This window comes from Urocitellus parryii, chromosome X (assembly GCF_045843805.1).
Source record: "Urocitellus parryii isolate mUroPar1 chromosome X, mUroPar1.hap1, whole genome shotgun sequence".
Classification (NCBI taxonomy): Eukaryota; Metazoa; Chordata; class Mammalia; order Rodentia; family Sciuridae; genus Urocitellus; species Urocitellus parryii.
In genome coordinates, this window is record NC_135547.1 from 59,134,801 (window position 1) to 59,161,414 (window position 26,614).

At 39.3% G+C, this 26,614-nt stretch overlaps 1 protein-coding gene across 2 annotated transcripts; it reads right to left on the bottom strand.

Moving 5' to 3' along the window:
- Btk (Bruton tyrosine kinase) lies at nt 1–24,902 on the bottom strand. 2 transcript variants are annotated; one of them, XM_026410489.2, is made up of 18 exons: nt 24,753–24,902; nt 23,932–24,030; nt 21,398–21,466; nt 19,352–19,433; nt 12,544–12,672; nt 12,037–12,104; nt 10,086–10,273; nt 9,611–9,673; nt 8,988–9,042; nt 8,389–8,468; nt 8,091–8,218; nt 7,298–7,372; nt 6,601–6,772; nt 5,868–6,084; nt 4,351–4,415; nt 3,351–3,469; nt 2,654–2,811; nt 1–390 (listed from the first exon to the last, which is right to left on the bottom strand). In XM_026410489.2, the coding sequence occupies exons 1-18, from the start codon at nt 24,891–24,893 to the stop codon at nt 319–321; spliced, it is 1,980 nt and encodes a 659-aa protein (XP_026266274.1). In that variant the 5' UTR covers nt 24,894–24,902; the 3' UTR covers nt 1–318. The 2 variants fall into 2 exon arrangements, with proteins under 2 accessions (XP_026266274.1, XP_026266275.1); XM_026410490.1 differs by lacking the exons at nt 5,868–6,084; nt 6,601–6,772; nt 7,298–7,372 and having other exon boundaries at nt 8,155–8,218; nt 24,753–24,893.
- Nucleotides 24,903–26,614: the final 1,712 nt, after the last annotated feature.

Genomic DNA, 26,614 nt, shown 5'->3' on the forward strand with positions numbered 1-26,614 from the left:
TATTTACATGCCTCCCTCCTCCCCAAACTTCCTTCCCAAATTCAGTCTGTCTTAATAGTCTTGGGAAATTTCCTCTCTTCGTGGGGGTTCTTGGGGAGGGAGGGTTAATACCAGGCACAGAAACTCCTTGGCCTTTACTCAGAAGCTCAATCCCAGGGAAATTGAAGAAGAGATGTTATATTTCTAGATGTAGAAGAGCCTTTGTGTATTCAGTGGTAGCATAAAGGCTCTAGAGCCTGCAAGCCTGGAATTTCTTCAGAGAAAATGAATTTGGGGCTTGTGAAGAGAGAAGTAGAACTAAGAAGCTTATGGGCCAGCTCAAGATTCTTCATCCATAACATCTAGAATGTTGCTCAGGAGAATTTTGAAAGTGGGACGTTCATCTGCTTTCTAAAAACAGAAAAAAAGTAAAGTGTTACAGTGACTAGAGTCCAAGGGAAATTCAATAGTAAACAGCAAATGTTTATTAAGTATATATTGTATATCCAGCAACATACCCTGTTGATTGCCAAAAAATGGAAAAGAAGTAGCAGGCTCTCCAAAAGTGCTTGTGCACTTTTCATCTTTAGTAACTCAGGTTATTTAATGTGATAAAAACAATTTACAAATTAAACTGAAAAACATTGGTTAAAATTGAGGGGAAGTTCTTTACATAATTACAATGCATTTTTATTTTGTAGCTTCAAATGAAAATGGCCACCAAATACATTTAAGTTGTTGGCAGAACAGAAATCCTACAAAATGTGGTAATGTTTAGTTTGGTTTCAAACACTGTTTCTGTCATTTCAAAGCGAAAATGAGGGCTGGAGATGTGGCTCAAGCGGTAGCGCGCTCGCCTGGCATGCATGCGGCCCTGGTTCAATCCTCAGCACCACATACAAACAAAGATGTTGTGTCCGCCGAAAAAAACTAAAAAATAAATAAAATTCTCTCTCTCTCTCTCTAAAAAAAATAATTGTTTAAAAAATAAATAAATCAAAGCGAAAATGAACAAAGGGCTTAATATTTCACAGCCACAGTCTATATCTCTGGGCAGAGAATCTGAACCACTGGGGATCTTTTGTTAGTCTGGCTTCCAAGCTAAGGTTCTTTTTGACAGCCATGGTCGATAAGCCTCTGATGTATTTAGTGATTCAGGGAACATTTATGCCAGAATGGTCTCAATCTGACAAAACCAAAAGGTCATCAGTTTTGTAGTCCTTTGAATCAGTGGTTCTCAAAATGAGCAAAATATAAGAATTTCCAGGGAAGTTTAAAAATATTCCTGAGTTCATTTCAGATTACCTAATCAAAATTTCTGGGTAAGAGCCTTAGTAACTTACATTTTGAAAAGTTCCCCAGGGATTCTGGTGTGCACCCTGTTTTGTTTGTTGTTTTTTAAAATATTTTGGTTTTAGTTGTAGTTGGACAGAATACCTTTATTTTATTTTTTGTGGTGCTGTGGATCGAACCCAGCACCCCACACATGCTAGGCGAGCTCGCTACCACTGAGCTACAACCCCAGCACTGTGCACCCTGGTTTTTGACCACTACTTTAAATAAGCTATTGAGAAAGTACCATCTGAAATTTTTTTAGCTAGCAGAGTAAGGATGTCCTGGTTAGAAGGAATCATAGCCCATTACCCCAATCCTTCATTATACAGGAGAAAAGGGGATTACTCCAAGGGATTGTCCTTTTCTCTATACTTTCTTTATGATCTCTGTCATTTGTCCCAAAGGAAAGGAGCCAATGTTCTGATCCTAATTTTCATCTCATCAAGAAGACTCCATATTCACATCAGTGTTCGTTGGATACTATATTTCTGTTTCTAGTGGGGCAGAACTAAGAGCTGAGCACTTACTTCCTACTAAAGATTTATGTTGTCAAATTAAGGTTTTGTACTGAAAAGTGAAAAAAGCACCTAAGAAAAAACCCAAGATGAGATCAGGAAAGCATTTTAGTAATAGCAGGACAGGCTTCTTATGTCCACAATAACACACCTTCCCCCAAACTCCACAGTGTAACATATTAAAAAGCAAAAACAGAGAGGTGTCACATGCCTATAATCTCAGTGACTCTGGAGGCTGAGGCAGGAGAACTGAGGCAAGCCTTAGCAATTTAACCAGACTTGATCTCAAAATTTTTAAAAAGACTGGGGATATACCCCAGGGGTAGAGTGCTTCTTGGTTCAAGCCCAGTAGCTGTCCTCCCACACATACATACAAATAAACAATAACTACCTATTTGTGGTCCCTTCTAAGTCTTAGGGTTATAAAAACATTTTGGGGGGCTGGGGTTGTGGCTCAGTTGTAGCGCCAATGACTCCTAGCAAATGAACACAAACTTCAATGACTTTTCTTTTGCAATGCCCACACACTTACCTGAGTGCCTTTGACTGGCTGTGGTAGGCTAGATGACATGACCATACAACAGCCCCTCCCACTAAAGCTGAGTTGGCATTGGGGTCTGCTAATGATACTGTAGTGAGAATTGGGGTGGGCCTGGGAAAGTCTCTTGTCAACAGAGGATTTGAGTGCAGGCCAGAGTCAGGGAATGTGTGCAGTTATCAGTCTTTGCCCAGCTTCCATACAGCCATGGAAAGTGGAGATTGGCCAGCTAAATGAGAAACTCAGTTCAAGGAAATAATTTAAAAGGTCACAGTAAAACACTTACCTCATGCCAGCAACTGTACATAATGGTATATACCCTCTCTGAAGCCAGATGAGGCCTATAGAGACGTAGGCCTTTGGCAATATGTTCAGCAGTCTCACTGTTATTAAATCTCTCATATGGCATTTTCCCAAGGGAGTAAATTTCCCACATTAAAACCCCTAGAAGATAATAAAAAACAGTATTAAAACAGTTTTCAGTCTTTTGGGAAGAGTAGGCGTCCTAGTCTACCTAGAATAGGTTCCAAGATCAATCTCAAAGACTAGAATCAGCTTGTTCCCCCTCTGTGCTTTTTACATTTTGTCCAAACTACTGCAATAGTACTGACTACACTGGATGGCTGTTGGAGTTTTACTGGACCATTAGCTACTCTAGAAGAGAGGCAGCATCTTATTTGTCTTTGTAGTTATAGGGTCTGGCAGAATGCCTAGTACATAATCAGTATTCAGAAGCTGTTGAATACTGAATGAATTGTTTGTTTCCCTCAATATATTATAAGTTCTAAGAAGGCAGGGATCGTGTCCAGTTGACTGTTTGTGTCCTCAGAAACCCCTGAGGTTTCTGACACATAGTAAGCCCTCTCTAAGGATTAGATTAATGAAATCAAGAACAGTCTTTCTGTGCAGTTTGCAAAGTTGAATTTACCCATTGCATTCCTCTTCCTTTGAGCTGTATAATCTGTACAATCTTATCCACTTACCAAAAGCCCAAATGTCAGATTTGCTGCTGAACTTGCTATACATAAGGACTTCTGGTGGAGACCACCGGACTGGAAATTTAGAGCCTACTGAGCTGGTGTACTCATCATCCAGGACATATCTGTAAGGGATTCAAGACATGTTACTGTTACGATTTAGAGAACTTGATATTTGCTTAAGTCTTCTTGGTACAATCACAAGAGCTACACAAATACACACTTACAGGCTTTCTGAAAAGTCTCTGTGGGTTAGCCAATGTCTTTTACAAATGTTACATTTAACAAAATTCCTGTTTTCATTACTGATTCAGCTTTCCTCATTGACAGTCTGGTTATAGGAAGAATGAGGTAAAAAAAAAAAAAAGAAGATCTAATAGGTACTCCTTTTCTTTTCTCTATCTCCTTTTCATTTCTCTATTCTTCCCTTCCTTCTACTGTTGCCAATGGAGATTAGACTAATTAAGAAGGAGAGATGGAGGAAAGTCAACAGAATTAACAGGTCAAGTTAAGTGTTTCCATATTTTTTATTGGTGCATTATAATTGTACATAATGGTGGAGTTTGTTGTTACATATTTGTACATGCCCACAATATGATTTGTCCAATATCATTCCCCAGTGAGGAAATATAGTTTTTAAAAAAGGGATTAGAGGTAAAGGGGAAAAGGAGAGAAGAATGTAATAATAAAGCAAAAGGATGAAAGAAGTGACCTAAAAAATTCAGAGGAAGAAAAGGATTAGAAAGATGGTAGAAAAACACACAATGAGAACAGAAAAGGAAGAGGAAATTAAAACTGTACCAACCAGGGTAACTCCACATCATGTACAACCACAAGAGTGGGATCCTAAATAGAATAAGTTATACTCTATGTATGTATAATCTGCCAAAATATATTCTGCTGTTACATATAACTTAAAAGAACAAACTGAAAAAAACCTCACCTTGCCATGTTTGTAGCATGCAACTTTAACTTTTAAAGGGAAAGATGAAAAAGGCATACTTACCTGGACAGGCCAAAGTCAGATACTTTTACAACTCCTTGATCATTTACCAAACAGTTTCGAGCTGCCTGTAGTACAACAACAGATACCAATGAGATCCTGTCTTTAACACAAGTTAAAGACACAGGTTAAAGATAAGCTTCTGCCTATCAGTGGAATGAAGCCAGAAATACTTCATCCCCTTCCACCAAAGACACCTTCCTACCTAATAGAAGTCGGTTGCTGCCAATGTGAAAATCTGATGCATTTCTACTGCATGGAAAGTGACCTAGTATTCAGTCCTAAATTAAGTACTGAGAACATACAGCATGATTTAATTCACAAGAGAAGTTCCACAACACTGCTTCCTTTGTTGAAATGCTAAGAGAATTAAGGGAGATCAGGAGGTAATTTTGCTTTCTGCCTTACTGCCAATAGAAATAGGATTATTTGAATTCTGTCCTGGCTGAAAGAAATAGGGGCACAACTCTGATGTCTTTAGGAACCAGGCAGGCAAAGGAAGAGTAAAGTAGGGTAAGTGGAGATTGCAGGAAATAGATAACCTGATCTAAAACAGGCAGCTGCTCAGCTCCAACTGACTCAGTGTTATCAATGAATGTTATCCAAGTGTCTGTGAGAATGCAGGCCCGGTATTTCAAAATGGCCTAGATTTCCAAGAGAAGCTGGAAATTCCTAGTTTTCTTTTTTTAAAGAGAGAGAGAAAGAATTTAATATTTATTTTTCTTTAGTTTTTTCGGCGGACACAACATCTTTATTTGTATGTGGTGCTGAGGATCGAACCCAGCACTGCGCGCATGCCAGGCGAGCACGCTAACGCTTGAGGCACATCCCCAGTCCAATTTCTTTGTTATTTTGTTTTTGAAGTACTGAGTATTGAAGCCAGGGGCACTTTACCACTGAGATACATTCCCACCCCTTTTAATTTTTTTTTTTTTTTTTTTTGGAGACAGGGTCTCACTAACTTGCCCAGGCTGTCCTTGAATTTGCAATCCTCCTGCTTCAGCCTCCCAAGTCTCTAGAATTATAGGCATGTGCCATTGCACTTGGAGTCCAATTTTTTAATATGAAATGTTTATATTAAAGTTTTTACTAACTATTCTAAGACAATTTTAGAACACCATGTGGGCAAATGCAGCCATGAGCCCCCAGTTTTTAACTCCGCTCTAAGTAAATGGTGATTCCATGCCAGGAGCAGTCCCATTGGGAAGCACAGGATTGCTCTTCTGCTACAAGTCTAGAATGGCCAAAGAAGGACTTCCTCATTGGCCAATGACCACTTCCTCTTACATGGCAAGAAGCTGGGGTGAGTGGCTGCCTAGCTCTCACCATAGCCAGCCTCATGGAGTTGAGGCTGGAGATTCTAGACTAGCTAACCACTAGATAGAGGTATACCTAACTTGTAGTGTTTTCTAGATATAACTGAAATGCTGGCACCAGCAACCTTTCTTAACAATGCACAGTATATCTTCCATGGCTACTTCCAACCCTTTGATCCCGGGCCAATCCTTCTGATGTCTCACCAGGTCTCGGTGAAGGAACTGCTTTGACTCCAGGTATTCCATGGCTTCACAGACATCTTTGCACATCTCCAGCAGCTGCTGAGTCTGGAAGCGGTGGCGCATCTCCCTCAGGTAGTTCAGGAGGCAGCCATTGGCCATGTACTCAGTGATGATGAAGATGGGGCGTTGTTTGGTGCAGACACCATACAACTGCACCAGCTTCTCATGGGAAAGATTCCTATAGAAGAGGCAAGGAACTAGTCCTCCCCTTTTGGCTCTGCATACTAGTCATAATGGGGCTGAGGAGGGAAGGGTTTGGCCTAGGATAGATAATTAGGTAGGGTAGCATAATAGCAAGTTTATTTATTTCCTTTCCAACTCAAACCCCAGAAGTGTCTAATATATGGGGTGCACAGGGATTTGGAACATAGCAATTGAATAGGAAATAAATCCAGGGTTGAAAGATCACTCAGGCTAAATTAGAATCATCTTTTCTTTGAAAGTCTCACTTTCTACATCTACCCCGAAATGCTACTGAGATGATACACACTCATGATCAACACTATTTTCAAACAGTATCTAAGGCAGAGAAATGATTACCTTAGCAGTTATGATTCCCAGTAATCATGGGTTGACCTCAGTCCATGATCCCAAATCTCTATCACTGTAAGACACCTTGGACCATGGTGGGTTGTCCTAATAATTCTTAGACTTCAGCAACTGAATTAAGAGTTGAGTTTAGGTTGTAACTCACATCATGACTTTGGCTTCTTCAATGAACTCATCTTCAGACATGGAGCCTTCTTTGATCATCTTGATGGCCACATCATACTGACCTCTCCATTTCCCATACTTTACTACTCCAAATTGTCCAGTTCCAAGCTCCTTCAAGAAAGTCAGGTCCTTTGGATCGATTTCCCATGATCCTAACAACAAAGTCTTGGTGTGATTCTATGGGGGTCATGTATATATAATTCATACAACATATATAAAGGCTTACTAGGGTAAAAATAGGAAAAACAGTAAATGGTAAATGTTTAGAAGTACTAATCCACATTTACTCAGGTAAATCTCAGGGGCAGAGGGTTATTAGAGGAGTATGGGAATTTTAGGTGGAAGTTAATCATAAGGGAAAATAGACTAAAAATATTCCCAAAGCCCTTTATTATTATTTGTATGATGGTAATTAACAAACTCAGGAATGATGCTGAAAAATTTTACCACAATTAAATGACAAAAGACCCTAAACTTCAAATCCTTTTATGAATGGTCTATATTCTGCAGTATCCGTATGAACCACTAGAGGGAGAAAATCATTAAATAACTGGCTCTTTTGACCTTGAGGCAGCTGGTACAGAACAGCAGACCTCAAGGACGCTCTCTAAGGCAAGCTCTGTAAAGGTAGTCTTGCAACTAGCCAGCCCCACTACCCTACATAAATAAGCAGTTACCGTAGCCCAGGCCTGCAGTGGAAGGTGCATTCTTGTTTTTCTGAGACACTGGATATTTCAGCCTAGATATGAGCCCTGAAAGATACAGAGGGGTCATGCTTTCGATTCACCATGGGGGTAAAGTGGGTTGGACATCCTCACTTCAAGCCTCATACTTCCAATGTGCATCCTTCTAGTACATTTTGAATCCTAAAAGATCTCTATGAACCCACATTTTTCTGGAAGTTTTCCCTCTCACAAAAGAGTTTTCAGGGACAATGGAGAAAAAATACTAATTGAAATACACCCCTTATTAAATGTATTCCCACCTTCCAGCCAGACTTAATTCACATCCTACCTTCTCAATGAATCTTTTCCCATGTATTCATACCTTACTAATTTCTCAATATTTATAATTTCTATACTACTTAGAAACTGTATTCTGATATTATCTAATCTGTATGTTCTTTTAGGACAAAGACTTCAACTATGAATTTTCCTTTGTTCTCTTCTAGAACATAGGAACTTGCTGAGTACATGTAGGAACTTGAATATGTTAATGTATACTTGCTGACTATTTATTCATTAGCCTCTTCTGTGTCTTTCTTTAGCACCAAGCATCAATAACCAAATAATTCCTCCCCTATTGGATATAAAATGTGACCACCTCTTGACTAGAGTCCTACTCATCTCACAGAGGTTTATTTTTACACCTAATCCACACTGCCCCATGAGGTATATTCTTTCTCTCAACACTTAGTCCTGAATTGCTTCTAGTGTTTATAATACCCTTCTCAGTTGCACTGGTACTCACCGGCAGAGTTATGCTGATGGTAATTAATGAGCTCAGGAATGGTGCTGAAAAGGTGTTTCTCAGCCAGGTAATACTGGCTCTGAGGTGTGGAACACACAACATAATGGCGTATCACCCCTTGAGGGTCCCTGAAGAAGTGGATAGTCAGTAACTGGGCACAAGGATTGGAAGGACCCAAAAAGTGAAGTAAGATGAGTTTGACTTTAGGGGATAGAAGAAATGGGATAGGCACACCATTAAGGAGCTGCTAGGAGGGCACCCTGATCTTTAATCCCAAGGGTCCTGGATTAGCACTCACCCTGTAGATTTAGCAAACACAGACACAGTATATTTTCCAGCTTTGCTCGAGTCTCTGACAATGAAACCTCCTTCTTTCCCCTGAAACAATAAAAATGAAGCTGACTGTAGGAGGGAGTGGTGCTCACACTTGAACCCACCTGCCCAAACCTGAGAGAAAATAGAACAACCTGTGATTTCACTGTCGAGTCCCATGCTTGAGCTTCAGCCTCCTTGATTGCTTGTTTGGTTATTTATTTATTGTTATTTTGTTACGGATGATTGAACCCAGGGAAACTTTGCCACTGAGCTACATTCCCAATCCTTTTTATTTTCAGATAGGACCTTGCTTAGTTGCTGAGGGTCTCACTAACTTGCTGAGACTAGCCTCAAACTTGCCATCCTCCTACCTCAACATCTTTAGTTGCTGGAATTACAGACATGAAACATTGCACCCAGCCTTGCCACCTTGCTTTTAATACTGAAAAGTGTAATTGGGAGCCCAGATGAAGGCTACCTTGACTCTGTATTATCTGAAGGTGATGGGCAGAATAGGCCCTTAATTCAGGATCCTTGTTCATTATGTACAGAGAATGTCATTAGCTTGTGGTCCACACTTACCTCTTGCTTTAGTAGTTGCTCAGCTTGACTCCGAGTCATGTGTTTGGAATACCACCTGTGAAGGGAGAGAGTTTTTGAGTGGCTCTGAGCCATGTTTAGTGACTCAGAGGTTAGAGCTCCAAATTCATCCATGTGTATGATTCAATTGATTCATTCAAACCCTATTTAGGGAGACCTTATCATGCAGATAGTACATTGTATCCCTTTCGAACGCCCAGATTGGCACTGAAATGGAAAGTAGAGGGCAAAGAAAGGAAGCAGGGTTTGCAGGGACAAGATCCGAGACTATGTCATTCAAGGACAGTCCACTTCTGTGATGAGGATGTCAGCACAAATTTGGCATTTTTATCCTTTCAAGTGTTTCTAATCAGGTTGTCAAGTCTCCTTTGAGTGTGATTCTTCTGGATTTGGGAGTGTGGAAACCTCTCCAAGCATTCATAAGCTGAGAACACTGGGGTCACAGTAAGACTCAGCACAAACTTGGGGTGGCACCATTTGACCCAGCTGTAACTAATTTTAATATGTGCCTTGAAATAAAAAATATTTGTTGAAAGTATAAAAGGAGCATAGACTTTATTTTGTACCTCTGGAAGATTGTGTCGTGGGCATGTAAGCATACTCACTCATACATTTCTATGGAGTCCTCCGCTTCAGTGACGTAATTACTAGGAATGTAGCCTTCCTGCCTGTAGAGGAGACAGTGTGGTAGATCATCCAGCACTTTCCCATCCTTAGACAGATTTATATGCCTGTACCCCCAAGCTCAGATTAATCTCAAATGGAAACAGAGAGAGAGAGAGAGAGAGATATCATGGCCCTCCCTCAAAAAGGACCATGTATCTGATGCATGGTTAGGCCAGTAAAGGGTGGAGCTTTTGAACATGTGGTATTGGTTATATGTATGACAACAGAGACTCCAAGAGGTGACAGAGGCCACATGTGGAGCTGTACATTGGGAAGTATTGGGAGTATATTCAGTTTGGTGTGGGAAGAACAATCTCTGATGAGGATGCTGAAGGGAATTAAGCTGCAGCACTTTGCATGCATGTGCAGTGGTCAAGTCAGGCACAGACATAGGAAGGGATCTCATGAACTCACCCATTTTTATCTCGTGCTCGCCACCATGGTAGGTTGCTCTCCTCCAGGATAAAATACTCATCACCCTTCCTCAGCTGTAGGTCATTTGCATTCATTGGCATATAATCATAAAGGGCCACAACCTTTTTCAGCTCTCCCGGGGAGACTGGTGCTGCTGTTGGCTCAGGGGGCAGTGGCTTTTTCAGGATCTTTATAGGTAGGAAAAAATAGTGGGTAGAGTTGGCTAATTAAGCATTCTCTCTTCTCCCAATTCTCTGGTTTACTAGAGACACCATTCTAACCCAAATTAGGCATAATAAAAACTTTACTCTGCATTCATTCCACAACCACTTTTAAGCACCCATGTAGGGCTTCTCAACCTGGGTACACATGAAGATCACCTAGGGAGTCTTTAATAATCCCAATGCCCAGGCAGTTTTCCACATACCAACTATATTAAAATTTCTGGGACTTGGTTTCAGGCATCAGTATTTTTAAAGCTTCTCAGAAAAAAACATGTACAGCCAACATCAGGGAACCTACTTGGCACTGAACTAGTACATGGATCTACTAAGTGGCTCTGAACCTCTGTTTCCTTTTTTTGTAAAATGAGCATAACTGTCCTCCTTATAATATATGACAAAGAGATTTCTAGACCTTAAGAAGGAACCAAAAAATAAAGTTTTAAAGTAAAATATTAGTCAATAAATTTTGGTGACAATGTCGGGAAAAGGTTCACTCATACGTTGCTGGTGGGACTGCAAATTGGTGCAACTACTCTGGAAAGCAGTATGGAGATTCCTCAGAAAACTTGGGATGGAAGTACCATTTTACCTAGTTATCACACTTCTCGGTTTATACCCAAAGGATTTAAAATCAGCATACTACAGTGATGCAGCCACACCAATGTTTATAGCAGCTGAATTCACAATAGCCAAACTATGGAACCAACTTAGATGCCCTTCAATAGAAGAATGGATAAAGAAAATGTGGTATACTTACCCAATGGAATATTACTTAGCCTCAAAGAAGAATGAAATTATGGCATTTTCAAGTAAATGGATGGAACTGGAGGCTATCATGCTAAGTGAAATAATCCCATCCCCCAAAACCAAATGCCGAATATTCTGTCTGTTATATGGATGCTAACCCTCAACAAGGATGGGGGAGAATGGAAGTTCACTTAATTAGACAAAGGGGATTGAAGGGAAGGGGGGAAGGGAATAAGAAAGACAGAATGAACTGAACATAACTTTCCTGTGTTCATATATGAATACAAGACCAGTGAAACCCCACATCATGTACAACTGCAAGAATGGGATCCTAATTAGAATAAGTTATACTCTATGTATAATATGTTAAAATACACTTTACTGTCACATATCTCTAAAAAGAATGAATTAAAAAATTGAGTAAAATGTCAGTGGTAGAATCTAGAAGTTGGATATAGGGGTGTTCAGTGCTAAATTCTTTAAAGTTTACTGTATGTTTGAAAATTATTTTCATTAAAAAATAAAAATAAATTGTACTTAAAAATGCTTAAACAGGTGATTGGATTAGTGGTTGCCTAGAACTACCTATAGCCCTCTATCTTTTAATTGGAGAGGAAGTCCTAAGTATAAATCCTGTCTCAGCAAGAACACCAGTTAAATGGGGCATAGTGGCGCTTGCCTGTAATCCCAGTGGCTCAGGAGGCTGAGACAGAAAGATCACGAGTTCAAAGCCAGCCTCAGCAAAGCCAGTCACTAAGCAAGTCAGTGACACCCTGTCTCTAAGTAAAATACAAAATAGGGCTGGGGATGTGGCTCAATGGTCTAGTGCCCCTGAGTTCAATCCCCAGTACCAAAAAGAAAAAAATAAAAAGAATGCCAGTTCACACTACCAAGTTCTAGGGACTTCTAAGACTGGTGTATCTTCAGTGTTTGCCATAAATTTCCATTTAAGCAGTAGCAATATGTAATTTCCTCTATACCTGGTCCTCCTCTGGTGTGGGGGGAAGAGGCTTTTTTGTCTTTCGGTGAGAACTCCCAGGTTTTAAGCCTGCAAAACAAGAAGCCAGTGATGATATGAAATGCATTTTAGGAAAGCACCAAGGGACAGATTTCACCAGAGATTTTGCTGTTGTACACAGAGCCTTTAGGCAAATTAGAAGAAGTGTATGGGTTCCAGGTCACATGTCTTAAAGAGCAGATTACCACTTGGATTTTAGCCATCACTAATACCTTCACCCAACCTTTCTTTTGCAGAGGCCAAAATATACAAATTTATGCTGTGTTCTTGGGTTCAATGAACCCTTGGGAGTGTGGTGGTTACCTACATATCCATATCTCTATCATCAAATGAGGAAGAAATTGACCTGGGGATATAGTTCACTGGGGACAGAGTGCTTGCGTAGTGTGTGTGAGGCCCTGGTTCTATACCCACTGGGATGGGAGAGATGGGGAAGAGAAGGAGAAACTGTACTGATCGGATCTCTTACTTCCATTCCTGTTCTCCAATATTTGGCAGCCCATGGCATTTTTGGCTGTCTGAGAGCAGCAAAGATACTGCCCATCGATCCAGAAGCAAGGGTGGTATTTCTGTACCAGATCACTGTTGTATCGGATTACTGTAGCAGGAGAGAAGGAAGAGAGATCATATCTGATATGCAGAATTCACAACTTGCACATTTTCCTCTTTGAGCTTAGTGGTGAGCTTAAAATACCTACCCCTCATCAGACAGCCTGAAGGAAAGCAGACCATTTACCAGTTGGCTCACATGACTGTCCTGCCTGCCCATGTGCCCTGGCCCCCAAACAGCTCTCTTGCAGTTATCTTCAGTGATCTGCCATGATGCGTATCTCCACCAACATGATAAGAATATCTGATGACACCAGAGCTCAACAACAAAAATATTATCTATGCTTTCCCAGCAGCCATTATAATCTTCCTCTAAGGCAAGTGTTGACTATGGTATGTTTTTCAGATGAGGGAAACAATAGGATGTGTGGAAACCAAACTCTCACCTCCACTTTTTAACATACCAATTTCCCAGTTCCTGGGTGATCTTTTAGGGATATTTGCCTTAGAGAAAACTTCCAGTATTAGGCTTCTTGTGTTCATAGAACATTCAACAGAGCTGAGCTCAAAGGTAAATGAAGGTGAGTCAGCCTCTAGGATAAACATGGTTCCAGTCTTACTAGGATCATTGAGGTAGGTTGAGCTCATTGCCAGATACAAACACAGCAGCTCAATTTCCTTCACATGACTGTGAGACAAAAAATATCTAGAAGTCAAAGTACTTTGAGAAGAGTGGTTTGCAGATAGGAGGAATTAGCATTATTGTTTATAATACTGTGGCATCTCCAGAACCTTATCAGGAAGTCAACTAGAAAAGGCATCCAGGGATCATAATGTCAGGTAATTTAGGAAAGCAAAGACAACTAAATAACAGTAGTACCAAGACTAGGGTAGACAAAGACTAGTCTAGGAATATGGACATTTGAAGACACACAAATTTCAGCATTTACCACTAAGAGGAATTCCAAATAATCTTTTAAAAAAGACAGGAATGAAAACAAAGCAAAAACTTCTGCTGTAGAAAACAACTCAAGTCCTTAAAAGCTTGCTAGTCACAGTTCACTCATTTAAGGCTTTGGAGGAGGCCTAGAAGTTCTAGTGGCCAGGTGCTTTTTACAGGCAGATGAACAAAAAATGCTACCTTCTAAAAACAGTGACATCTTTTTTTTTCAACATACAAATATGATTGTGTAACCACATCAAAACTTGTCAAAATTTTAAATTCAAATGGTGACATCTTGATGCTTTTCTCAACATGGATTTAAAGACTTCTAACAACTCTCCCCTGCCTACCCTCACCCCCCTACACACTTTTCAGTACTCTTTTTCACCATTAAAAGGGCATAAGGGAGGAGCTGTTCAGATAGAATCTAGGCTCTAAGGGGTTACATTGCCTATAAAGAAGTTTAAAACAATAATAAAACCTGTTTCAGGGGAAAGACAAAGCAGGACACCGAATAGGAAACAGGAAGCAGGTTTATTTGGCTATAGCTAGGTTCAGAGGGCAAAGCTTTTGCTGTAATCAATCAATCCCCCTGAACCTAAGTTCAGGCAGTTTCAGAACTTAATACCCAGCTTGTAAGGGGAGGGGCTCAGAAATTCACAGTCTGCAGAAGTTCACACAAAAGTAGCTGTTCCTTTCATTGTTCTGGGCAAGTTAACCCTTCAAGGACAGTGCCTGAGAAGGTGCCTGAAAAGGGGAGAGCTTCTTCTCCCCTTTCTTTCTTCCCCTTGCCAGCTGTTACCATGGAGCCCAATCAGTAACTTCTTCTCTTAGAAATGTAAACATCTCTGTGAAGGTCTGGCTCAAGGCCAGAGGCCTTGTTTTTTTTTTTTTGTTTGTTTGTTTTGTTTTGTTACCACACTTTGCATTTGCAAACATGCTTCTACAAACTACTATGTTGGAAAAATGTTTGTGAAAAAGTAGTAAAGGGCATTCAGCACCTGGCCAGTAGCCAAGTAAGATAGAGCAACAGGAAATAGGAAGTTTAACTATATTGAACCCTTTTGTAGAGACTCTTTTGCTGATAGTCCTAAGATCAATTATGGTGAAGATTTCTGGAGAAGCTTAATTAAGATTTCCTGTGGAGAAGGGGGTGCCACTGCCTTGCCAGGCATGATGGTGTATGCATATAATCCCAGTGGCTCTGGAGGCTGAGGCAGGAGGATTGCAAGTTCAAAGCCAGCCTCAGCAATTTAGCAAAATGGTGAGACCCTGTCTCTAAATAAAATACAAAAAAGGGTTGGGGATGTGGCTCAGTGGTTAAGCACCCTTGCATTCAATCCTCAGTACCAAAAAATAAATAAAAGTCTGTTTGCCTTTAGTTACTACCAGGCACTGATAACTCTGAATAATGTCAGTGATACTTCACTCTTCCAGGATTGATTGTTCTCACTATCTCCACGCTCTGCCTCTCCTGCCATGAGAGTCCCCTTCACCCAGGGGTTTCAAGACCCTCCCATCCTTTGTACTTTCTGCAGGGCTGAGCACCAGTAAATATAGCTTAGTAACTTACCTCATCCTTAAACTATGCTAATGTGCTAATAAGGGGAAATAAAGCATCCTTCCTTCCCCACCCCTAGCACAATTTAGAACCCTCCCTACATTCCCCAATAATGGTTGCCTCTTTTGAAGTACCTTGAAGATGCCACCCCTTTTGTTGGTTAATCTAGAGCTGGTATTTCCAGCTTCTTAGAGGAGGATTACAAAAGAAGAGTGTACAAGTGGAAGAGTTTAGGGGAGACTTTTGTTTCACCAATGCACAGTTGTATTGTCTGTGAAGCACTAATGGTGGGTATACATTCTCCATGTACTGGTCATTGCTATCCATGTTTATCAGGATAATGTCTAAAATTATTTCAGGCATGCATAAATCATTCCTCCCTATATTAGTCATGGGAGTTTTGCTGATGCCACTCTTCTGTTCATTTTTGTGAAGCCAGCCTTTGCTTATTGCTGAAGTTACAATTAAGATAGGCTCTATTGAACTTGACCAAACAAAGATTCAAGAATGAGTGTATAACTGGGGTGTGGCTCAGTGGTAGAGCACATGCTTAACATGAGCAAGGTTCCAGATTCAATCCCCAGCACAAGAAAGAAAGAAAGAAAAAAAAGAGAGAGAGAGAGAGAAAGAGAGAGAGAAGAAGAAGAAGAAGAAGAAGAAGAAGAAGAAGGAGGAGGAGGAGGAGGAGGAGGAGGAGGAGGAGGAGGAGGAGGAGGAGAAGGAGGGGGAGGGGGAGGGGGAGGGGGAGGGGGAGGGGGAGGGGGGGGGAGGGGAGGGGAGGGGAGGGGAGGGGAGGGGAGGGGAGGGGAGGGGAGGGGAGGAGAGGAGGAGAAGAGAAGAGAAAAGAAAAGAATGAGTGTAGACAAATACCTGTGGCACTGTAACATAGAAATGCCCACTACCATATTCAAGGAAATAGAAGGAGAGAATCTATGACTAAGTCCTCAGGGATAAACCTTTCCAAAGAAAGTATCATTGAGAAAATGTGACAGCTGGATAGGAGGTAACTAAAGCTGTACTTTTAAAATTGAGTTATAACTTACATATGAGAAATTACACAGGTCTAAAGTATATAGTGAGAGCTACATTTGTCTATAATCATTTGTTTTGTTTGTTTCTTTTGTTTTTCTTTTTTTGTGGGAATGGGGAGCTCTGCTATTGAGCTACACCCTCAGGCTTTGAAAAAATATATTTTTAAATTTTGAACAGGGTTTTGCTAAGTTGCCTATGCTACCTTGAACTTGCAATCCTCCTGCCTCAGTCTCCCAAGTAGCTAGGATTATAAGCATGCCTAACTGTCTGCAACCATTTTACCCTGATTCAGATCCAGCACCTCAGAAGGCTCCCTCATGCCCCATCATGATCAATACCCCTGCAGAGGTAATATGTATTCTGACAAGGTTGCTTTTTCACATTAATGATTTCTAATCAGTGTATTTTACTCAAGAGAAAGATAGCATCACTAGAGTAGGATTTGATGGCTCCTAGGATAACTTACTATTAGCATTGCTAACACTCAGGCTATCCTGATGCTGTTAGGAAGCCTATTTAAATCTCCTGTAGTCATGGTATTTGTTAGAAGGCAAGCCTATGGCTGGGACTATAGCTCAGCGGTAGAGCACTTGCCTCACACATGTGAGGCCCTAGGTTCAATCCTTAGCATCACATAAAAATAAATAACTAAAAACAAAGATATTGTATCCATCTATAACTAAAAGAAATTTTTTTTAAAAAAGGAGGGGAGCCTGCATTTTGGCTCCTGTGGTAGATTACTCCAGGCAAGTTTGACATGGCTTACACGCAGGTATAACAACTGGGAAAAAATGCCTTCAGTGAAACAGAAGGCAAGAGATGGCAAAACTGCACGTAGCCACACTTATCTACCCACGCCAATGGCACAACTGAAATGATGGTGTTAATATTTGTTTTAGCCTATTGTAAATTTACTTGGCTAATGAACTTTAATAGTAGTGCATAATCAACATGGCAATGTTAACATATGAGTTAATAAACAAAGCTTACAAACTGGATATTCTTATCCTTGGTCATTACTCACACTTTGAATATAGTTGACAGTCAAAATTATTTGTTGGATTAAACTAAGACTAATTTTGAAATTAGTATTTGAAGTGTAAAGAGGTACTAACTTGAAGACACCACACTATTCTCCCTTGCTTCTCCCTCAGCTACTCTTCCTCACTTCCTTTTATTTCCAAATTAAATCCCAGTCATCTATCAATTTAGAGCCCAAGAAAAATTAATCAATACAACTATTTTTAGATCTGTTTTTGTGTGCAAAGTACTGTATCAGGCACTGTGGAGGGAACCAAAGAAGTACACATATATATGCCTTCCGGAGCTCCTATCTCAGTTGCTGGCTTAGAAAGAGCACAAATTGAATGTATTTGGGCAAGTTACTTAAACTTTCTGTAACTCAGTTTTCTTATCTGTAAATGGGAATGATGAAAATAACGGCCTCATGTGGTTAATGTGAAGAATAGGTGAGGTAACACATTAAAGAACTTAGAGAAGAGCCTGGATCTTAATAAACACTACTGATGAGTTTGCTTACTTTGTATCCCCAGGGATAAAGAAGGTCCCTTAATTCAAAATATGACAAGAACTGAACCTTATGGTATTTGTAATACTCAACATAGCTTTACTCAAGAATATTTTTTAACTAACTGCATGTGGAATTTCTGGACTTGGAAAGCAAGCAGCATAAAGCTATGTAATGAACTTAGACTTCGGAACACACACGCCCCAGGGATGTAGTAAGAATCCAGGATCCACTACTCATTAGCTATGTGCTTGTAAGCAAGTTAAGTAATCTGTTTAAGCTTTAGTTCCTTCATTTGGAAATAGGGAATAATACATAATTCATAAAATTATTATGAGGATTAAATGTGCTATTACATTTTAAGCTCTTGACACAGAACCTGGTACATAGTAAGTGCCCATTAAGTGTTAGTTATTATTATTTTTTTGCCCCAGGTTGTTGTGAAAATTAAGTGAGATAATGAATATAAAGTATTTAGCTCAGTGTCTGACACACAGCAAAAATTCAGTAAGTGATCCCTTTCTTCCTTTTCAGTTTTAAAGATTTGGTGATCACAATTTCTACTAATCATACTTGCTCTCAAGAGAGTGATCAACGCTGGTATAGCCAACCGCTATCAGAATCTAAATGTTTATTAAGACAAAGGGCTGTCATGCAATAACCCAACCATGCCATTATCAGGCTGTCCTCCTTCCTGTTTCTCTAGGCAGCCTTTCCTTATGTCAACTCAACCAGTTAATCTCTTAGTCACTTGACATGTGGCTATATATACACACAAATATATGTTCATGCATCCTGTGCTGCAAACATTTGCAGTGAAGTTTATCTTAAAACACTGTGTGGGCTACATGAAATGCTAAAACGATGTTCAAGTGCAAGTCCTCACAAAGCAAGAAACAAAAAATAGTTCCTTGGGAAATATTTAACCACAACGAAGAGACATATAATACTTTCTTATACAGTGCTTTATAGTTTTTCACATACTTTCACATACATTACTGCTTCATTTGATCCTCAGGATAACCCTGAAAGTGGGTATAGGAAGCATTATTGTTATTTCTGTTCAGGAGAAGAAACCAAACCTCAAAGAAGTTCACTGGCCTACTTGCCAAAAGTCACCCAGCTTTTAAGTGATAGAAGGATCTTGAAACCAGGTTCTTTTACTCTGACTTTAAGTACTCTCATGCATCATATTATTTAATTTTTGGAGCTATGTATTTCATAATTAGAACTCTAGATATTGTGTAATCATTGAACAACACACTACCCTTGTAACTGGTGTAAAGAATGGGACTTTTTATAAATAGAGAAATATAGATGCCTGCAATTACAAAATTGCAATAGAAAGATAGTGGTGGAACTGGGTGGAACTCTTGGTCTAATATGTTATCTTTCACTCACATGATGGAATACTAAATTCAATTGTAGCACTACTATTGAGGCAAAATATAGGCTCTCTCTCTCTCTCTCCCCTTCCTTCTTCCCTCCCTTATCTTCCCTCTCTCTTCTTCTTTCCTTCCACTCATTTTCCTTCTTCTCTTTCTCCTTTCCCTCTCTTCTTTCTCCCTTCCTCCCTCTCTTTTTCTCTTTCTCCCAATCTCTCTCTCTTCCCCATTTGTGCCTTTTTCTTTTGAAGACTAGTTTAATTTCCAAATAATGCTCACCATTTTTGAGCTGATGAATCCAACGCTTTCTCAGTTCTTCAGTTGGGGAAAAGACATAGAGAGGCCCTTCATCATATACAACCTGGAGCAATGGACACATAGACTTCAGCAGTTAAGTCTTGGTTGGTACGTATGGGTTATTCACTTGGACAAGATGGAGCAAAATTTTAATTCATGGTTCTCCCACACACACCTAATGGCCATCCCTCACTAACACTAGCCCAAATAAATCAAATTTGGAACCACAAACCTACTTAAAAATAAAATATAAATTAAGTACTATCATCTATTAGTATTTTTGAATGCCTACCATGATCAAGACATCATGCTAGGTGTTACGGAGATGCATGAAATATAAAAGATTTGGCTCTCTCAGAGTTAATAGCCAGCACATAATGGATTCTAAAGCCAAAATAAATTAATTTTAAATTAGCTGCTGTTTAACATTATCCACTAGCACATCCAAACAATGTCATCTTCTTGAAAGACAAATGGTAGTAAAAATTATGTCTAAAATACCCTTCCTTTACAGATTTTCTAACAGTCAGGGACATGAATAAGATCCTTTTGCATTTTTTTCTGGCTTGTTAATCTTGCTGTGCTCAGAAATCCATGACAGCCCCCTCCCCTGAGACTTTCCACTTCCTTTTCTGGCTTTCACTGTTGCAGAGTCTGCTATTTTCATGACATGTGGCCTGAGTTTTCAGGACATAAGCAAGCCATGTTGAAGATCAAATTTTGCTCTTCTTTGTGGCTTATATTTCATCCACAAGGCAGATATCTATGTGGCTGGTTCTTCAGCTATTTCACACTAGAATAGAATTTAGGTTTATATGTAAGTCTAATAAACCTTCCCCATACTGAACTTCCTAATACTACTCCTTCCCTCCCCTTTTCTGTCTTTTCAACCCACATAACCACCATTAGACAGATAGGCAGAACCAGAAGGAAGTGAAATGCTCACTCAAGAAGTAGAGCATCTTTCTCAATGCACACATAATAGAATTGGTGCTATGTATTCTTTTTGAGGTGTAAATATGGAAAGAAACAATATTAGATTAGGAAAATAGCAAAACAAATATTCTCAACCCTTGATGGTCTAATTTCTTGGTCTAGCTAAAACCAAACACTTGCTTTGTAGGCCACAACTATCTACTGAACATTTACTAAAAGAAGGGCTTGCAATTGTAAATATGTATCTTTTACAAGTCAGAAGCATCTCTTAAAGATCTGAGACCCATTCTCAAGAATGTAATCATCAAAACAATAATGCATTACTCTTCAAGACTCCATGGGAGTATAAAATCCTATCTTTGACAATTACCAGTCTATAAACACAACTGGCCTATTATCATTTACACTAACCAACCCTTCGTAATTTTTACTTCTCTGACTCTGAGCTCTAGTGCTCAACCTTAGTTACTTGCTTTTATTTGGCTTTAAAAAAATCACTAACTCTGGAGATCACACAGCTGAGCTATATGTTATTAGTCTCTCACTAGCTTTGCTGTAGATAACACCTCTGAAATGTGGGTCATGATGACAGGATGCCTAGGTTACTTTTTAGGAACTGGAAGGACATGTTTGTGGAAACCACTAACTCTTGCAAGGGTCCAGTGGGTGACCTTTCCACATTGGGAGACCCAAAACTCCACCTTCAGATCATGTTTACACAGCCATTTTCTGAACATGCACCCCATGAAGAACCATGGAGTTGGATTGCACATGTGCAGACTACTGATTGCTTCACTTCCAATCACCCTGTATCTCTACTCCATAAATATCCCTAAACCTGTTGTAGAAGCAGATTTGAGACTTGGGTCTCCCACCTCCATATTTGAAAATAAGATCTTTTGCAAAACTCCTTGTTTAAGTGATTAGCACACTGTGCAGTGGGCAAATGGGCCTGGTTTAGTAGGCACAGCCTCCTTGTTCACTTCAATTTCAGTGGACTGGGATTTAGTATATTTCCGTCTGGCCTGTACCCCATCCCTACCAACTATATTGCAAAGTCCTTCCCAGAGTTAATGAGGGAAAATAACTCACCTGGAAAGGATAAGGAAATCTTTCAATGATTGAAATCTGTTCCATTTCACTGGACTCTTCACCCCTTCTCTATGATGAAAGAAAAAGGTATGGTTATGTAATGTTTATACATTACTTTTTCTTTGGTTTCTTTAAGTATTGGGAGTGTTTGTTTTGCAGTATTGAGGATTAGACCCAGGGGCACTGTACCACTGAGCTCCATCCCCAGCCCTTTTTATTTTCTTCTTTTGAGATAGGTTTTCTTTTTTTATATATTGATTATTTAAAAAAAATAAATGGCAGCAGAATGCATTTCAATTCTTGTTACATGTATACAGCACAATTTTTCATATCTCTGGTTGTATATAAAGTATGTTGACACCTCATATCTTCATACATGTACTTTGGATGATGTTTTCACTAAGTTACCCATGCTGGCCTTGAACTTGGAATCCTCCTGCCTCAGCCTCCTGAATCACTGGGATTACAACTGTGTATCACCACACTCAGCTAGGAATTGGGAGTCTTTTTCTGTGTCTTCAGAAGCATCTCCTACACAGACAATGCCAATTTTTAGTAATTAATTCCTATTACCCAGTTGGAACCCATATCCACAGGATCCAGTGCATACTCAGTCAAGAAAGCCTGAGATAGTTCAAATCACTGGGGAAAGGAAATGTTCTCAATAATTGGTGCTGGGACATCTAGCCACTAAAATTAGATGCATGAGGGGAATTAGGTAGTTAGCTATTTCACATCATACACCAAAGTAAATTTCAGATGGATTTAAGAGCTTAATATAAAAAGTGAAAACTATGAGTGACAGATAATAAATATAAATGCCTCTTTATATAATCTTGTGAGAAGGAAATCCTTTCTAATAATAATGATAAAGATGGAGTTATTAAGAAACAGATGAACTTATTTGATGACACAGACTTTCAATTCCTGTATGGCGAAAAACACCATAAACAAAAATCAAAGATAAATGATAAACTGGAAAATATTCTCAACATATAGCTAAAAGATTAATATTCTTATATCAAGATCTTGTTGAAAGAACTAGGAATAGGGCTGGGGATGTGGCTCAAGCGGTAGCGCGCTCGCCTGGCATGCGTGCGGCCCGGGTTCGATCCTCAGCACCACATACCAACAAAGATGTTGTGTCCGCCGAGAACTAAAAAAAAAATAAATATTAAAAATTCTCTCTCTCTCTCTCTCTCTCTCTCTCTCTCTCTCTCTCTCTCTCTCACTCTCTCTTAAAAAAAAAAAGAAAGAACTAGGAATACAGTAAATATATCATTAGAAAAATTGGCAAGTTCAAAGCCAGCCTCAGCAACTTGGCAAGGCCCTAAACAACTTAGTGAGACCCTGTCTCAAAATTTAAAAAAAAATAAAAAATAAAAAGGACTAGAGATGTGGCTCAGTGGTTAAGCACTCTGGGGTTCAATCCCCAGTACCAAATAAAAATAAAAGGACCAGGAATGTAGCTCAGTAGCAAAATCTCTGGGTTCTATCCCTAGCACCAAATATTATTATAAAATAAAATAAAAAAGAACAGTGGGTATAGTTCAGTGGTAAAGCATCCCTGTGTTCAATCCCCAGTATCAAAAAAAGTTTAGTTAAGCAAATTATAATATATCCATGATAGCTAACATCATGCAGTCATTAAAATCATGTAATTAAAAATATCTATTTTTAGTAGAATACTTTCCGGCATGCAAGAAGCCCTTGGTTCGATCCCCAGCACCAAAACAAAACTGGCTTTGAAATTGCCATCCTCCTGCCTCAGCTTCCCCAGTTGCTGGTACTGCACCACCACATCTGACTCCTAGTCCTTTTAATTCTTTTTTTTTCAGACAGGGTCTTGCTTAGTTGCTGAGAGTTTCTCTTAGTTTCAGAGACTGGCCTTGAACTTGTGATCTTCCTGCCTTAACTACCCAAGTCACTGAAATCATAGGTGTGCACCACAGCACCCAGCTAAATAATCTATTATTACACACTTAGTGTAATTACACTCTTCTAATTATTCAACAGCATATACCACATTGATAATATCCATGCATAAATGTTTGGTACTTTTATTATTGTCTTTGGGAAAAGCTTCTTATTTATTGTTAAATTGAAAAAGGTAGATTATAAGGAAAGATGTATAGTATGATTCTGTGTTCTAAATATATTACATATATTCATGTATGTTTATGCATTTTTAGTAGAGAAAAGCATCTGCAATTCTATGTATATGAACATGTTAATAGTTGTTTTAGCTGGACAATGGGATTTTGTACCATTTTTTTTTCTTATTTTTGTGCTTTTAAAATATTTCCAGTGTTTCTATAATAAATTTGCATTACTCTTGCAATCAGGGAGGAAAAAAAAGAAAACAACATTGTATTTATTTGTTTGTTTGTTTGTTTATTTATTTATTGTGCTGGGGATTGAACCCAGGGCCTTGTGCATGCAAGGCAAGCACTCTACCAACTGAGCTACATCCCCAGCCCCAAGAAAACAACATTTTTTAAAAATCAACTCAAAATCAGTTAGCCTCTTCTTACCGGAATTTGTCTTTCAGGGGGAGGATTTTTTTCAGGAACTACTGTTTCGACGCAGGTGATCTTTTCAACATCTATTGAACCCTTCTTACTGCCTCTTCTCTGAGAAAGAGAATGAGGAAGAAAATGGAGAAAGATTAAGAATGATTAAGCAACCAGATGACTAGATTTTCTTATCTAATCATTCAGCATGGTGAGGTGGCACCCACACTCTATATCAGGACCTGTTATTTTGGAAAAAGAAAACCTTCCAGGGCTGGGGATGTGGCTCAAGCGGTAGCACGCTCGCCTGGCATGCGTGCTGCCCGGGTTCGATTCTCAGCACCACATACCAACAAAGATGTTGTGTCCACCGAAAACTAAAAAATAAATATTAAAAAAAATTCTCTCTCTCTCTCTCTCTCTCTCTCTCTCTCTCTCTTTTCTTTTTTTTTAAAAAAATAAATAAAACCTTCCAAATCTATTAATCTAACTTTTGACTACCAGATAGAGGACAAATACTATGGTAGTGTTAAGGACTGTATCAGCCATAAGAAACAATGAAGCAATTTTCAAATTTTGGATTTCCTTCTTGAGAATCCTTTGTTGAGCATTCACCAATTGCAAGATTCCATGGTAAGACTTCCCCTGTGGCTTCTTAGCACCTTTGAATTTCTGTCCCAGCAGGGCTGTAGCTAGTTCTAATCTAGGAAATATTTTGCTGACCTTGAATATACATGGTCATTTCTACCTCCCTTCTTCTACCAAGGAAGATGAACAATTTCCCAAAGAAGATTTAAGATCTGGAAATCTTGAAACTCAGGCTTCACAGCTAAGAAACTTACCCCACGTTCAAAGTCATACTCATAGTAGGAAAGTTTGTGCATAGTCAAGAGAAAGAGACGCTTCTTGAAGTTTAAAGGCGATGTTTTCTTTTTTTGCTGTGAGCGCTTCAAAAAGATGCTCTCCAGTATCACTGCAGCCATCACTTCTTCTTTCTGGGGTTCACTTGTGTGCTGTTGATAATGAAAGTTCTTGAGATTCCAGTGCATTAATTCTCATCCCTCCTGGTTCCCCCTCAGCCTAGTTACCTATTGCAAATGGAACAAAAGTATGCATTACTAGCAAAGAGGCTTATTTCCACCTCAATACCCTCCTTACACAGTCCCTAAGGTCTGTCAATCCTCAGGAATAATAGATGCACACTGAATTGGGGGGGGGTTGATTTTACATTGTGAGTTCACAAAAATGGGGTTCTTATATAAATCAATGGAATGCATTAGATATCAAATGACATGTACCTGTGTGTTTGGTAATGTCAAGAGGCAGCTTTACACTAGTCACATTTTTATGATGTGTACAGAATTTGTGAACAGCAAAAGTCTCTGTGCAGCTGTTGACCCTAATGTTCCCAAAAGGTATAATGCAAGTTCCAGAACTCCATGGAAGCAGATAGTGGCCTTTTGGTTCCAAGTTTCCTAGATAGTGAGTATAATTTTTCAAATATTGTTCCACTAGGCTATGTCAACCAAGGAGTCTAATAAGGACATGGAGAGTATACCTGTAGTTGTGGATACATGCTGTCACCCAACAGACTTTGTACGTTACCCACTGATTGAGTTACAAAAGGTAGATGCTTTATTCTCAAGTTGAAAACACAAAAGTAATGCAACCGTCCTAGTGGCATGGAAGTGAGCAGTGTTCATTTATGAACAGTAATGTGGTCAACCTTCCCAAAAGTTCAATATTCCAGAAAGATTCAGTTCAGGTAAGTGAAATATGACAAAAGCAAAGGAAGTCCCTCAAATCTATCAATCGCTTTTTAAAATGATTTAAAACAATTCTTTTTTAGTTGTAGACTGACACAGTACCTTTACTTTATTTATTTGTTTTTATGTGGTGCTGAGGATGGAACCCAGTGCCTCACATGTGCTAGGCAAGCACTCTGCCACTGAGCCACAACCCCAGCCCCTACTTCTTTTATTCACATAAAACACTGTACAGGGAGCTGGGGATGTGGCTCAAGCAGTAATGCGCTCACCTGGCATGCGCGGGGTGCTGGGTTCAATCCTCAGCACCACATAAAAATAAAGATGTTGTGTCCACCAAAAACTGAAAAATAAATATTAAAAAATTCTCTCTCTCTTCTCTCTCTTTCTCTCTTTTTTTTTTTTTTAAAAAAACTTTACATCCGTTCTTCACCTAAAGTTATGGACAATCTTATTATTAATTCCAAATCTTTATTTAAAAAGTACAGTGGAATAAAAGGTGTCATAAAAATGGAGCACTAAGTGAGTGATGAAAAAAAACCACTAGTCCTCTTCTCAAGTTTTTTTTTAATATTTATTTTTTAGTTGCAGGTGGACACAATATCTTTATTTCATTTTTTTATGTGGTTCTGAGGATCAAACCCAGTGCCTCATGCATGGTAGGCGAGCGCTCTACCACTGAGCCACAACCCCGGCCCCTCCTCTCAAGTTTTGTTAGAAGCAGGTTTTTTTTTCCCTATGAAGAAGATTAAATGTATTTATTTATCTAAATATCTTATGCTTTTGGTGGCACCATGAAAGCAGAATAAATAAAGTCAGCAGGGTTTTTTGTTTGTTTTTTCTGCTCGCCAAGCACAGATTATTGCTTACACCAGGAGGGCAAAGCATGGTTTTTATCAAAGTTTCAGGCTATCCACACAGTTTGCTGTTTCCTGTGG

Bases quoted from the DNA above. Each gene is read 5' to 3' on its own strand.
- Btk (XM_026410489.2), bottom strand. From the start codon at position 24,893: ATGGCTGCAGTGATACTGGAGAGCATCTTTTTGAAGCGCTCACAGCAA. The intron at 10,274-12,036 runs GTATAGAGGAAA...CTACCTATAAAG, and splicing joins CCACACCAGAGGAGGACCAG to ATCCTGAAAAAGCCACTGCC. The intron at 8,219-8,388 runs GTGAGTGCTAAT...CCACTTCTTCAG, and splicing joins GTGTTTGCTAAATCTACAGG to GGACCCTCAAGGGGTGATAC.